Source organism: Salvelinus namaycush, chromosome 33, assembly GCF_016432855.1.
Source record: "Salvelinus namaycush isolate Seneca chromosome 33, SaNama_1.0, whole genome shotgun sequence".
NCBI classification, from domain to species: Eukaryota; Metazoa; Chordata; class Actinopteri; order Salmoniformes; family Salmonidae; genus Salvelinus; species Salvelinus namaycush.
The window spans coordinates 15,895,958-15,912,611 of NC_052339.1; the positions used below are offsets into that span (position 1 = coordinate 15,895,958).

Below are 16,654 nucleotides of genomic sequence, written 5' to 3' on the forward strand. Positions count from 1 at the left end.
TTCATAAGTGTCAAAGGCTTTTATTGACAATTACATGAAGTTGATGCAAAGAGTCAATATTTGCAGTGTTGACCCTTCTTTTTTAAGACCTCTGCAATCCACCCTGGCATGCTGTCAATTAACTTCTGGGCCACATCCTGACTGATGGCAGCCCATTCTTGCATAATCAATGCTTGGAGTTTGTCAGAATTTGTGGGTTTTTGTTTGTCCACCCGCCTCTTGAGGATTGACCACAAGTTCTCAGTGGGATTAAGGTCTGGGGAGTTTCCTGTCCATGGACCCAAAATATCGATGTTTTGTTCCCCGAGCCACTTAGTTATCACTTTTGCCTTATGGCAAGGTGCTCCATCATGCTGGAAAAGGCATTGTTCGTCACCAAACTGTTCCTGGACGGTTGGGAGAAGTTGCTCTCGGAGGATGCGTTGGTACCATTCTTTATTCATGGCTGTGTTCTTAGGCAGAATTGTGAGTGAGCCCACTCCCTTGGCTGAGAAGCCACCCCACACATGAAATGTCTCAGGATGCTTTACTGTTGGCATGACACAGGACTGATGGTAGTGCTCACCTTGTCTTCTCCGGACAAGCTTTTTTCCGGATGCCCCAAACAATCGGAAATGGGATTCATCAGAGAAAATGACTTTACCCCAGTCCTCAGCAGTCCAATCCCTGTACCCTTTGCAGAATTTCAGTCTGCCCCTGATGTTTTTCCTGGAGAGAAGTGGCTTCTTTGCTGCCCTTCTTGACACCAGGCCATCCTCCAAACGTCTTTGCCTCACTGTGCGTGCAGATGCACTCACACCTGACTGCTGCCATTCCTGAGCAAGCTTTGTACTGGTGGTGCCCCGATCCCGCAGCTAAATCAACTTTAGGAGACGGTCCTGGCGCTTGCCGGACTTTCTTGGGCGCCCTGAAGCCTTCTTCACAACAATTGAACCGCTCTCCTTGAAGTTCTTGATAATCCGATAAATGGTTGATTTAGGTGCAATCTTACTGGCAGCAATATCCTTGCCTGTGAAGCCCATTTTGTGCAAAGCAATGATGACGGCACGTGTTTCCTTGCAGGTAACCATGGTTGACAGAAGAAGAACAATGATTCCAAGCACCACCCTCCTTTTGAAGCCTCCAGTCTGTTATTCGAACTCAATCATCATGACAGAGTGATCTCCAGCCTTGTCCTCGTCAACACTCACACCTGTGTTATCGGGAGAATCACTGACATGATGTCAGCTGGTCCTTTTGTGGCAGGGCTGAAATGCAGTGGAAATGTTTTGGGGGCATTCAGTTAATTTGCATGGCAAAGAGGGACTTTGCAATTAATTGCAATTCATCTGATCACTCTTCATAACATTCTGGAGTATATGCAAATTGCCATCATACAAACTGAGGCAGCAGACTTTGTGAAAATTAATATTTGTGTCATTCTCAAAACTTTTGGCCACGACTGTACTCAAAATTTTGAGGTGGGGGTGAAATCCAATGTTGTGCTAGATATTCATTAGCAATGTCATTGACAAATATTGGTAGAGTACTAGCTCAAACAGTTTTAATCTGCAAAAATGTGAAATGTATTAGTGGGTGATTTCAGATCAAAATTGGGTGGACAAAAAGCAAACATTGCACCCCCCCCAAATCAGATAATGGGGTGGTAGATGCCCATTTTCCCTTATGGCTCAGCTCAGGTGCCTAATTATACCATAGACATACATCATACATCAGATCCAGCTCAGAGAGGCCCAGCTCATGAGCTCCATCAGTAGTAGATTTTAATTTAGAATGAAAAATGTATGTGTTTATGCAACAAATGTTAATGCCTCAAATAGTATCGTATCGCATTGAACCAAATCGCATCGATTTGCTCTCTAATCAAACCGAATTGCACCAAATCGTTTCAAACTAAAACGTATCTTTCCTGTAACCTATTGGAGCCCATGCACCTAGATACGTATCAAATCATCTTGAAAGGAAAGATGCATACCCCTACCATCTACAGTATTTAATGAGTTTAGCACTCCATATCTCTCTCTCTCTTCCTCCTCTCTCTCTCTCTCTCTCTCTCTCTCTAGCTTCCTCTTCACTCTCTCTCTTCCTCTTCTCTCTTTCTCTCTCTGTTCCTCTTCTCTCTCTCTCTAGCTTCCTCTTCTCTCTCTCTTCCTCTTCCCTCTCTCTCTCTCTCTCTAGCTTCCTCTTCGCTCTCTCTCTCTCCTTCCTCTTCTCTCTCTCTCTAGCTTCCTCTTCTCTCTTCCTCTTCCCCCTCTCTCTCTCTCTCTCTCTCTGGCTTCCTCTTCTCTCTCTCTCCCTCTCTAGCTTCCTCTTCGCTCTCTCTCTCTCTTCCTCTTCTCTCCCTCTCTCTCTCTTTCTTCCTCTTCTCTCTCTCTTCCTCTTCTCTCTCTCACTCTCTCTTCCTATTCTCTCTTTCTCTCTCTGTTCCTCTTCTCTCTCTCACTCTCTCTTCCTATTCTCTCTCTCTCTCTGGCTTCCTCTTCTCTCTCTCTCTCTTTTCCTCTGCTCTCTCCCTCTCGCTCCTCACCGTCTGTCACCAATGGCAACTGCAAATGTGATTATAATTATACAGTTTTACTCCTCTGTAAATGTTAACAGCTCAAGGATATCACCTTTTTAGAATAACCTCTCATCCCAACCCATGGATTGAAGAACCAGGCATCGACAGGAATTATCTTTTTGCCTTTAAGCTATACTGTAAATTCCACCAATGAAACATACATGCTATCATTAGTTTTTGTTTTTAACAGTGTTGGAATCATATTATTACACCCACTCTAGATCATCAGTGTTGAATTAGGGGTATTTTGTATAACTGACAACACCCACTGGGTTGTAATTCTGTTGATAATCAAGTGTACTGTGTCAAGCTCTGGCTTTAAATAGGAATTCACCTTCTGCCCACCTTTTAACCCCAATGACCACACACACAAACACACTCACATGCACGCACGCACGAACACAACAGACACACCAAGACACGTGCACACACGCACGCCCACGCACATACACAGATGCACACAAACAAGTGTGTTCTCATCTCTCAGTAACTAGAAGTGCCTTAAGTAGAGCCCTCCTCTCCTTCAATATGTTTTCCGTTAATACCGCGGGTGCTTTGCAGATGTCAGCCATTGAGAAGTGTACATAGTCTCTCAGAGAGATTATGGTGCTGTTTTGTTGTGTTTGTATGTGCGTGTGTGTGTGTGTGTTGGGAGTTACAGTATGTATGGATTTACCGACTAAACCATATTTGATTCATGATTCAACACTTATAAGAATATACTCATTTGTTTATCATCCATTTGTCTTCTCTGTTCCCCTTTCTTTTCTAGATCATGATCTCAGAGACCGTCCTGTTCTTGATACAATACTCGTCCAAAGAGCTGGACAGTCAGGAGAAGACCATGCTGACAGGAGACTGCTGCTACCTCAACCCTCTGGTGCGCAGGACCTTTCGCTTTCTGGGTACGTCATACAGACTAAATATTATCGAAACATTAGTCAACTTTGTGGCTCAGTTGGCAATTGTGCAATGGCAAGGTTGTACTTCGGATAAAAGCCTCTGTGTCACGCCCTGACCGTAGAGAGCTTTTTATGTCTCTATTTTGGTTTGGTCAGGGTGTGATTTGGGTGGGCATTCTATGTTCCTTTTTCTATGATTTGTTTTTCTGTGTGTTTGGCCGGGTGTGGTCTCTGATTGAGAACCATACTTAGGTTGCCTTTTCCCACCTGTATTGGTGGGTAGTTGTCTATGTGTAGTTGCATGTTAGCACTAGTTGTTTATAGCTTCACGTTCGTTTTGTTATTTTGTTAGTTTGTTTAAGTGTTCTTCGTTTAATAAAGAAGAATGTATTCCAATCACGCTGCGCCTTGGTCTCATCGTTACGACGAACGTGACACTCTGCTTATTGACACATATTGCATATATTAAATTCTCTCTGTCTTGTCCTTGAAAACTAGCTCCTTATGTCCAGTGTCTCCTCGTACAGAAACGCACACTGTCACGTGCCCTGAGGGGAAAGAGTGGGATCCTTAGGAAAGGAATGGTACAGTACTGTATGTAGTCTCCTCGCCTATGCTCTCACGCAAACGTTCCTGTTTTAGATAAGACTACAGAAACCAAGAGGATTATCACGCTGATCCCCGAGGGAATACTCCTCCCTCTCTCACTCTTTCCTGTTAAATCTTCAATTTACACCACAATTCCTCTCACTGTAACAATTCCTTAATGTTATGAGCTTTCAGTCGCAGCTAAACCTCTCTTTACTCACTATACAGTGAGTAAAGGGAAAGTGAATTAATGTTGCTCTAAATTACATCTACAGTTGAAGTCGGAAGTTTACATACACTTAGGTTGGAGTCATTAAATCTCTTTTCAACCACTCCACAAATTTCTTATTAACAAACTATAGTTTTGGCAAGTCGGTTAGGACTTCTACTTTGTACATGACACAAGTCATTTTTCCAACAATTGTTTACAGACAGATTATTTCACTTATCATTCACTGTATCACAATTCCAGTGGGTCAGAAGTTTACATACACTAAGTTGACTGTGCCTTTAAACAGCTTGGATGATGATGTCATGGCTTTAGAAGCTTCTGACAGGCTAATTGACATAATTTGAGTCAATTGGAGGTGTACCTGTGGATGTATTTCAAGGCCTACCGTCAAACTCATTGCCTCTTTGCTTGACATCATGGGAAAGTCAAAAATAAATCAGCCAAGACCTCAGAAAAAAAAATGTAGACCTCCACAAGTCTGATTCATCCTTGGGAGCAATTTCCAAACGCCTGAAGGTACCATGTTCATCTGTACAAGCAATAGTATGCAAGTATAAACACCATGAGACCACGCAGCCGTCATACCGCTCAGGAAGAAGACGAGTTCTGTCTCCTAGAGATGAATGTACTTTGGTGCGAAAAGTACAAATCAATCCCAGAACAACAGCAAAGGACCTTGTGAAGATGCTGGAGGAAACAGGTACAAAGTATATATATCCACAGTAAACCCAGTCCTATACCGACATAACCTGAAAGGCCGCTCAGCAGGTAAGAAACCACTGCTCCAAAACCGCCATAAAAAAGCCAGACTACGGTTTGCAACTGCACATGGGGACAAAGATCGGACTTTTTGGAGAAATGTCCTCTGGTCTGATGAAACAAAAATAGAACTGTTTGGCCATGATGACCATCGTTATGTTTGGAGGAAAAAGGGGGAAGCTTGCAAGCTGAAGAACACCATCCCAACCGTGAAGCACGGGGGTGGAAGCATCATGTTGTGGAGGTGCTTTGCTGCAGGAGGGATTGGTGCACTTCACAAAATAGATGGCATCACGAGAAAGGAAAATTATGTGAATATATTGAAACAACATCTCAAGACATCAGTCAGGAAGTTAAAGCTTGGTTGCAAATGGGTCTTCCAAATGCACAATGACCCCAAGCATACTTCCAAAGTTGTAGCAAAATGGCTTAAGGACAATAGAGTCAAGGTATTGGAGTGGACATCACAAAGCCCTGACCTCAATCCTATAGAACATTTGTGGGCAGAACTGAAAAAGTGTGTGCGAGCAAGGAGGCCTACAAACCTGACTCAGTTACACCAGCTTTGTCAAGAGGAATGGGCCAAAATTCACCCAACTTATTGTGGGAAGCTTGTGGAAGGCTACTCGAAATGTTTGACCCAAGTTAAACAATTTATAGGCAAAGCTATCAAATACTAATTGAGTGTATGGTAACTTCTGACCCACTGGGAATGTGATGAAGGAAATAAAAGCTGAAATAAATCATTCTCTCTACTATTATTATGAAATTTCACATTCTTAAAATAAAGTGGTGATCCTAACTGACCTAAAACAGGGTATTTACTAGGATTAAATGTCAGGAATTATGAAACACTGAGTTTGAATGTATTTGGCTAAGGTGTATGTAAACTTCCGACTTCAACTGTAAATATCACATAGGATGTTAAATGGATAACTCAGTCTAACAGGACAACTTTGCTTTTGTTAGACTGTCCGACAGTAACCCATTGGTGTTATGTTGGTGTTACAATTAGTTCTGCAGATTATGTCTGCTCCAGTAGGCAGCAGTACCTACCACAGCCACCTGCTGTAGAGGTATGGATGACTGAGGTACCTAGAGCAAAGGATTCGTGTCAGATGTTTTAAAGACATTATCATTTGGGATCAGATAGGGATACTACTTTCATCTAGGGATACTACTTTCATCTATGCCTCCCTGGCAGACTGCAGTGGGAAGGTGATAATTTCAACACAGGTCAAAGACACCTGTCTGCAGAGCATGGTGGTGCACTTCTCCAGCCCAGTGCATGTTTTACAAAGAGATTGCATGTACTTACTAATGTAAGATAGAGGTACTGTATCACAGAAATATAACATTGTTTTATCTCATGTACTATAGCTATCATGCTGTGGAAGATTACTTTCTGATTGACAGCTCTTAGATTCTGTCTCTTTTCTCATCTCTACCCTGTCCATGATTTGTTTAGTCAGTTCATATTATAGAGATGCGAGAAACACAGGTGTGTGTGTGTGGGTGCGTGTGTGTGTGTATGTGTGCGTGCGAGTCATCTCACTAGTCATCTCACGACCTGCCGTCTTCCATCCCATCTCTCTGTTTTATTTAGAGTTCCAATGATAATGACTCACTTTGCAATGCTCTGTGGGAAAATCCATTTTGAACATGCCCGAAGGTCATGACAACAAGCTCGCTCTTAACTCTTAATCTTACTTTTCCACCTGATTTGAAGTCTTTGCATTTCTCCACCCTCTCATGAACCTTGATTGTGAAAGGATAAGCTATTTAGAGTGCACCCCTCTATTGGAAGCTAGATGGAGGGGTGTTAGGAGTATAAATGCCCAGCGAGATGAAAGGCACCCTGGAGAGACACTGCTGTTGTTGTCTCACCAGGTATTTAAGGTTCAAAGCGGAGCGTTGATGTGCACTTGTTAGAGAACTCCTTAAGACATACTGTTACACAAAGGAAGACTTTGTAGTGCATATAATAACTTCACAAATAAGCCACTTCTGTTTGGAGAAATCCAACGTATTATTTCTCACTGCATCACTATTGGTCTTTGTGCGAGGTGTTGATGTTCAAGCAGTTGGCACACACTTCAGACACACATCGGTACCACACAAGACATGCAGCCAGTGGTCTCTTCACAGGCCCCAGGTCCAGAACACAGGCTGGGAGTCGCACAGTTTTAAATAGAGCCATGAATATATGGAACTCTCTGCCACCCCAGGTAACCCAAGCTAAAAACCTGATTAAAAAAACACCTAACAACACAAAGGGACTGTGAAGAGACAGCCATTTTGATATATTTTGTATTGTAATTTACACTCTATTATGTGTTGTATCATGTAGGTGGGTGGCCTTGCACGAGCCTTGGCTTGCAGCAGGAACAGCTCATAGGGTAGGAGCCATCTCCTCTTTCAAAAGCGTGAGGCAGAGGCAGGAGATGATGTAGTATTATGTAGTGTTACACTATGTATATTATGTATTTTCCAGTTGTTGTTTTTTTCTTTGGTGCTATTTTCACAAGTATGTGGTACATTTTCACAACTCTTAGTACAGAACTCCAAACTGGTCACACTTTCCTTCAAAACCAGTCATTGTGCATTCATTTGGATCGTAAACATCTCTCACCACACAACTTTTGATAAAAAATATACGTATATTGTGAAATGTAATGAGAACATTGGTTTAATCACCAAACAATATAATTATATATTTTCAATTTAGTCATTTTAACTACCAGTTAATCCAATAGCAAACAATGCAAGAAGAAGCAAATAATGTTTGGGGGGGAAAAGATGGCGGACTGAACACAGCAGTGTAGATCACCTCAAGATAAAAACGTAATATTCAATATCGGTAAGTTAGACTAAATATTAGTACTTCACAAACTGATGGGTTATAACCTTCAATCTGAATAACAAAACAAAACAAATCATAAGGCTAGAGAAGTGTATCGACAAATATTACGAAAACAAGCAACACCCAAACATGACGGAGACTAAAAAAAGAGAACCAATCCCGAAAAGAAAACCCAACTCTTCGACAGACACAGACGGTTTAATCTTTTCACCACCGGGAATGGTAAGGGTGGAAACCGATCTGTTAAAATCGATAAATGACAAACTGGGCATACTTGAATTAGTCAGTAAGGATATAAAGGAGTTGAAGGCAAGCCTCGAGATGAGTGATGAAAAAGCTGCGACATTGGAGAAAGATACAAACAAGCTACAGTAAAAGGGACAGTCAATAAGATTGAAACCGATGTTAATGAACTTAAAAAGGAGAACATCTTTCTGAGAGAAGCCTTACTTGATATACAGACTAGATCCATGAGAGAAAAACTGGTACTTGTATCCAAGAGAAAGAAGGAGAAGTTCCTGAGGGTGTAGTTAGGGAGTTCCTCCTTACAGCGCTTCAGATCCCACGCGAAGCTGTTGACAAAATCAAACTCGAACGTGTACACCATTTCAGGCAGAGAGGGCAGAGATGTGAATGCCCAATCGTTGGCAAATTTGCTTTCTTTAAAGATAAAATAATGGTTAAAAACCTGGGTAAAAGACTTGCACGAAAATAGGCATGACTGATCAGTTCCCGAAGGAAATTGCAGAACTGCGCAAAGTTCTGTATCCAATCTTCAAGGAAAATAGATTAAAAGGGAAACGTGTAGCTCTCGTAGTCGATAAACTGTATATTGATAACCAAATGTTCCGAGACACATAGCCATAACTTGGCTATTCTAAATATTACAAAGTTCACATAGAGGAGTCAAATAATGGAACACCCAATACTATCCATGGTAGGGATTGTAATAAAAATATATAGAAAAGCAATAAAATAAAACAATTGTTAAGGAAATAAACTACAACTACACTATACCATTCTAGATAGGGAATGTTGGAAAATAATTTGTTTTAGACTTTCCATTTATAGTATTTTATAAATTAATAAGACAGCATTAGAAGAAAGGATAATTAACTAAATAATACATCTTCAAATATAAGGAACTGGAACACAAAAGTACTCAATCAACATGGTAAAGATAAAACACAGAGGACATAGAAGGCACAGTATGTGGGTATGTGCGCATGTATTGTGATGGAAGGTGGGGTGTGTTTTTTTGTGTTTGGAAAAGTGTGGAGTTAAGTGAGTGAAAAATGATAGGGGTTGCAAATCCCAGAGCCCATGTGTGTTTGTGAGCAGGGGTTATGAGAGAGAGCTTTCAGTTTTGTGCAGATATGGGATATACATTTTGAAATAAATTACTAATATCTATTTATTTACTGTCCTATCATGATGGAATGGTCCCCAACCTTATACAGTACCCTGGACACCCACCTGAGAGACCCATACACTAAGGAGAAATCATTATCTGTTTTATGGGTCTACTGTAAGTAGCCTATACGCAGCCAAATGAGAAAGATGAATGTGGTCAGAGACCAACTAAAGCAGCACCGCCCCATCAAGATTCTGAGCCTGCTTGGCAGGGTTGGTCCTGCGAAGCCACAGCCCCCTGATGGGAGAGCATAATATACAAGGAAATTCTCAAAACTGCCAATGAGAACCTTGACGACCTTGTATCTAGCCGGTGGGGATTCTGGTGGGGTGACCCCACCTAGGCAGTGCTGGCAACACTAGCTGCAGTAACCCATGGGGAGGGGGTCACACTCTGACATTCTGAGAGGGGGCATGTTATTGTGGCCCTCGTGGCACACAATCATCAAAGGTCTGACTGCACAGAGATGCTTGGGAATATGGTCACAATGGGGGACCACGTGTGGGTGTGTCAGGGGACCTGACAATTTTAATAAAATCTCCCCATTTTTGCTCAATTTTGCAGGCCTTCTCATACAGCTGCAACTGTATATGCATTCGTAAATCAAGGCCTTTCTTGATTTGGACTCTGGGATACTGTTGAGCATCTGAGTTTATGGTTGTTTGTGGGGGAAAGGGATTGTGTGTGTGTGTGTGTGTGTGTGTGTGTGTGTGTGTGTGTGTGTGTGTGTGTGTGTGTGTGTGTGTGTGTGTGTGTGTGTGTGTGTGTGTGTGTGTGTGTGTGTGTGTTGTGTGTGTGTGTGTATCCCATAACTGTTGCTAGGGAGTAAAGATGTTAATGATAATATAGGATGAATCACAATAATTGTTTGCTAAAATAATAATTGCTTGCCAAAATGTAATTTTTATAATGGCAATACTGGTAAGAGGTAACAAAACTACCTACACTATTACAAATATTTGTTGGTACTTATGGAAGTTAAGATAAGCAGTTGTTATATATATATACTGTATATATATAATTTTTAATAGCTTTATAAAATACAAGTCGAGGTGAGGGCGATGGAAAAGCTGATCTGCTTCTGTTCTGTGGGTGGCACTGTGTGCTCTTTTCAAAAGGATGGGTCCCGGTCTCTCGGGGGCCATGGGATCCAGGGGGTCGGGGGTGGTCTGTCGGTCACTGGGATGACAACCCAACTCGGGATGGGGAGGGGTTTTAGCGGCTAGAATAGCGGGGACAAATTGGAGGTTTACTTAGTAGCAATGCAAATATCATGTTATAGCTATATGGACACTCAATCACTATGGTACTTTTTAATGGTGAGTTTACAAACATATATTATGATAAATAGATTTGAAACTTCTATTTCATAATGGTAAATGGTGAAATAAGTATAGCCAGTTATAATTGTAATGGTTTAGTAGATAATAAGAAAAGACGGTCAGTATTTACCTGGCTAAAAGAGAAGAAATATAATATCTATTGTTTCCAGGAAACTCGTTTTAGTTGTGTAGGAAACTGGGGGGCGAAATATGTTTCTCCCATGGGAACAGAAATTCAAAAGGGGTGATGCTATTAATTAACAGTAATTTTGATCCAAATGTGCAAATTGTCCAAACAGATCCTCAAGGTAGATGGATGATTTTAAATATATTATTGGACCATAAACAGATATGGCTTATTAACCTTTACGGTCCAAATAATGATGATCCATGCTAATATATATAATAATTTATCAACCCTACAAGCAATACAAGACCATATTATGGTGGGAGATTATAATATGGTTTTAAATACCGCTATGGACCATAAAGGCAATCACACAACAAACTATCACCCTCATGCACTTAAGGGAATCATGAATGTCATGGATATATTGGAATTAGTGAATATATGGAGGCTTAAATACACTGACCTAGTGAGATATACATGGTGGAGGCTCAATCAAGCTTGATTACTTTCTTATGTCATTCTCTCTGGCACCAAAAGTTTAAAAAAAGAGTGTTGATAGGGGACAGAATGCGGTCGGACCATCACATAATTGGCATACATATTACTCTTACAGAATTTCCACATGGGCAAGGATATTGGAAATTTAATCAAAGCCTACTAGATGATACGTTGTTTTTAACTAGGACAGAATCATTTATAACTGACTTTTTCCGACATGACATAGGTACAGCAGATCCTATTATTGTATGGTACACTTTTAAATGTGCCTTTAGAGGCCATGCACTCAGTACTCATCTATAAAACAAAAGCAATTTAGGTCAAAAGAGTCCATATTAACAAAGGAAATGCAAGGACTAACAGTACAGATAGATAGCAATAAAAACTGTACCACAGAGGCTCAGAGTAAGTTAGAGAAAAAAAACTAAAAGAAATGGAGGAACTTATTAAAGAAAGATCCAGTGTAATATATTATTAAAAAATTAAGCGAACTGGATGGAATATGGGGAAAAATGCACCACATTCTTTTTTAATCTTCAACATAGAAATGCTACCAAAAATAATTTACTGAAACTTGTTACAAATGATGAAGTCACCCATGATTCACCAAATGATATGTTGAAAGAGGATGTAAAGCACTTTAAGCATATGTTTTTGTTTCAGTCTCCTCTATCTCCACTAACCGTAGCTGATTGTATGAATTTTTTCCTTATTAATAATGTAAAATTAACATCTGTACAGAAAAACTAATGTGAAGGCCAAATTACACAGGAGGAACTTCTTGATGCAATTAAAGCCTTTAAGTCAGGGAAAACTCCAGGGCTGGATAGCATACCAGTGGAGGTATACCAAACTTTTTTTATATACTCAGAGGACTGTTATTAGCATGTTTTAACCACTCCTATATAAATAGTAGACTATCGGACACTCAACAAGAAGATCTGATTTCATTATTACTGAAACAGGATCCAAGTGGTAAATATAAAGATCCAATCCATAAAATAAATTGGAGGCGTCTTACACTTCAGTGTTGTGATGATAAAAGTCTAGCTAAATGCTTAGCGCATAGAATTAAAAAGTTATTGTCGGATATTATTCATCCTAATCAGGCAGGTTTTTTACATGGACATCATGTACATTGGACATAATATAAGACAAGTGTAAACAATAGAACACAATGACATTTCTGGGAAACCAGGCCTGGTATTCAAATCTGACTTTGAAAAGGCCTTTGGTACGACGAGTTTATATATAAATGCCTGGAATATTTCAATTTTGGAGAATCTCTTATAAAACTGGTTAAAGTTATGTATAATAACCCTAGGTGTAAAATAGTAAATAATGGCTACATCTCAGAAAGTTTTAAACTGTCAAGAGGAGTAAAACAAGGTTGTCCACTATCGGCATATCTATTTATTATTGCCATCGAAATGTTAGCTGATCAAAATCAGATCCAATAATAATATTAAGGGATTAGAAATCCAAGGCTTAAAAACAAAGGTGTCATTGTGCAATTGATGTTTAGAGGATCTAGATACTTTTTCTAACCTCTCTGTATTAAAAACAAATTATGATAAGTGTACTATATTACGTATTGGATTCTCAAAAAATACAGCTTTTACATTACCGTGTAGTTTACCAATATGATCTGATGGGGATGTGGACATATTCGGTATACATATCCCTGAAAGAAAGAAATTATTTCACTCCAATACATTTTAATAGAAAGTTAGCAAAAATTGATAAGATCTTGCTACCATGGAAAGGAAAATACCTGTCTATTTGTAGAAAAAACACTCTGATTAACTCTTTAGTCATATCACAGTTGACCTATTTGCTTATGGTTTTGCCTACACCTAGCGACCTTAAATTACATGAGCAAATATATTCTATTTGGAATGGCAAGCCAGACAAAATTAAAAGGGCCTATTTATAGAATGATTATGAATTCGGATGGCAGAAATGATGAAATATTTAAGCATTAGACCTCTCATTAAAGGTGTCAGTCATACATAGGTTATACCTAAATCCGAATAGGTTCTCTAGCAAATTAGTAAGAATGTCATGTTCAAGAATGGCCTTTTTCCTTTTATTCAGATTACAATCGCTCACTTTCGGTAATTTGAAAATGAAATTATCTCCAAAATATCTTTATTTTTAAAGAAGCCATAGAAAGTTGGTTGCAATTTCAGTTTAATCCACCAGAAAAGACAGAATAAATAATACAACAAATATTGTGGTTAAACTCAAACATAATTTTATTTTTTTTCGATTAAAAAAAAAGGTTTAATCTTTGTAAATTATATCATAAATAGGACTGGTGGAGTTTTGTCACACTTGCAGCTATTACAAACATGGAAATGTATGCTCTACCCAAAATTGCAACCAACTAATTGCAGCATTACCGCAAAAATGGAAGAGGCAAGTGGAAGGGGGAAAAAGTAAGGAACTTGTCTGTCTTAAAGACCAAAATTGCATGAAAGAAAATTGTGCTAAATAAAAATATATACCAGTTTCATTTAAGGACCAAATAATTGACAGCAGTGCTATATAGATTGCAAAATAGTTGAGAAGAGATTTTCGATGTACCAATTCCATGGCACATGGTTTATAAATTGACACACAACATGATGCCAGATTCGAAACTTAGAATTTTTCAATTTAAATTGTTATACTAAATTCTTGCAACCAAAAAAATGTTATACAGTATATATGGGTATATATATATATATATATATGGGGGATACAACCTTCCCAGCTCTGCAGATTTTGTTGCGAGGAGGCAGAGTCATTTGGATCATTTATTTTGGTACTGTCCATATGTAGCTTGTTTTTGGTCATAGGTCCAGGAATGGCTGAAGAAATACAACATTTACCTGGAGCTAACGCTACAGATAGCACTACTGGGTGATTTGAAAAGTCATAGTCAATCGATCAATAATATAATAATACTTTTATCAAAAAATGTTTTCTTTAATTTACAATCTTTATAAACTATGAGAATAGAAAGGTTCAGAACTTTTGTGAAGCAACACAGCATGGTTGAAAAATATATGTCAAATAGAAATCTAATATGGATGGTGTTGTCATGACGTTGGCCTAGGGGTAGGTTTATGACAGTCATAAATACCTCTTTCCCCCCTTTTCCCTCTCCCTACTATAACTGATGTGACATAAGAAAACCCCTTGGTTAACATAGAGATTCTGGGAACATCAGAAGTGGGGGGAAATGAACTATATTCTGGTAATCCGACCAACTGAACATATGCGGTGGTACTTAAGGTATATTATGTCAGTTCGGTTGCCCTCTGACACATTCTCATCAATGATAGAATGACATAAACTCTACTGTGGAAAGTCTAAACGTCAGAGGTATCGGATTCACATGGAATTGTTGTTTAATTCAAATGTTTGAATATGAAATTATTTGTGAAGAGATTAAATGTAATTTTAGCTTCCAAATGAGAGATTTGGATTTTCATAAATTTGGGCTTCTGCTCAACTAGGGGCCCGCCCCTGTGAAGAGACATGGGTTATAAACTTTTCAGACACACCCCTCTCCCTCCACTATAAAAGCCATTGACAAAAATATAACTTCCTGTTCCGGGTACATTTAGGATGACGATCCGATGTCAGAATGGTTCAGATAATAACTACAGAACTAAGCCAACATCAGCATGGACTTTGGTTGTAAATGGTATGAACTTTGAACTCGTATTCACTACAGAAGTGATACCTCCTAGCCGTTGAGTTAGCAACAGCTGCTACAAACGTAGGTTAGGAAGGACAGTCAGAGTATCCCGTCTACTACACACGACGTTACTCCAACGTATCCAGTGACCACCAGAGACATTCTTCAAAGGACAGAGGACGCGGGTTGGCGATACGGTCTTCCATCTACCACCAACCTACTGAAGCGCAGCTCAGAGTAAATATTTATTGCATTTTCCTTTTTCAAATGGGCGGTAATTTAGAATGCATAAGATACGGTATTTACGATGGTACAGCTTCGCCTATGTTCCAGTCTCCCGCTCTTTCACTAAAACTCAGCCCATTCCCTTTGTGTAACAAGCTGTCATATCTATTCCGCCCGCTAGGGACGTTTTTCTTTATGACGGCACTTTGTAATCAAGTTATGATTTAATTGTGTATGTGTGTTTCTGTGTGATTAGTTAGGTATTTAGTAAATAAATAATTAAACCCAATTTTGTATTGCTGATTCAACTTGTTAGCCAGGATTCTTGCAGATAACCAAGGATTTACCACTTTCAGATGAGACTGAATAAAATGACGATTAATGTGACTGCTATGGATGTAAAATATTACTAAATCTTTAAGAGTTTATTCGGAAGATAACAGCTCTATAAATATTATTTCGTGGTGTCCCTCTCTAGTTAATTACATTTACCTGATTAGTTCAATCAGGTAATATTAATTACGGAGAAATTATTTTATAGAATAGCATGTCATAGCAATTAATCTGGCATAGCCAAAGACACGACAGTGTTAAGAGATAAATGGGAGGGGTTGAATGGAGCTGAAGGGTGGGACTAATAACAACAAGATAACAAATGTAAAATATACTGTGTCTTTAAAATGCATATAGGTTCAGAACTTTTGTGAAATAGCACAGTTAAAAATATATGGAAAATATAAATCAAACTGGATGGACATCAGAAATAGAGGAAGGCTAGGTCTGAAAACAAACAAAATATAACTATTGTAAAATAGGTTGTGTCCGTAAAATGTATATAGTATGTATAAGCTGGAAGTAGAAGCCTAAGTGTTATTGTTTATTAGTTTACTCCAATAACGGGTGGGGTGGTAGGGTGTGCGGGGAATAATAAAGGAAAATATATTTTAAAACAATATGTATTTATATATAGGTATGTATATTTGTATATGTATATGTATGCATGTTTATATATATATATATATATATGTGGGTATGTGTATGTATATAAATATATATATATTTACCCCAAAAATATATGGGGGATTGGAAATGATGCAGACAATTACATTGATGGAAGCTACAATCTATCCGCAATATTAAAGCTGATCCACCCCCTGAATTAATAAATAAATAAATAAATATAACAATGTTTGATCCGCGTTTCATTTCGCCCTTAGAAGTGCTGAAAGTGATATGCTACAGTACTGTACATTACAGTAGATTACACCGTTTTCCAATTAGGCAATACACTTACGTTACCCAACAAAATTGACAGAAAATATGTAATTCCATATTATCTATCCAATGTGTAATCAAAGATGTGATCAATGAAGACATCCTCTACAATCATTTATTCCCCCAAAATAATTCTGATATAATTGCAACATAGGTGTACTGTCTGTAATCAAATGTAAGAAATGAAATTAAACA

The 16,654-nt window shown here is 38.9% G+C and overlaps 1 protein-coding gene across 1 annotated transcript in view; it reads left to right on the top strand.

The window, feature by feature from the left end:
- Positions 1 to 16,654, top strand: part of LOC120028146 (phospholipid phosphatase-related protein type 5-like) — a 72,870-nt gene that overhangs the window by 15,034 nt on the left and 41,182 nt on the right. The window contains exon 2 of the mRNA XM_038973347.1: positions 3,333 to 3,465. Coding sequence (XP_038829275.1) covers positions 3,333 to 3,465 — 133 coding nt within the window. The remainder of the gene's footprint in view (positions 1 to 3,332; positions 3,466 to 16,654) is intronic.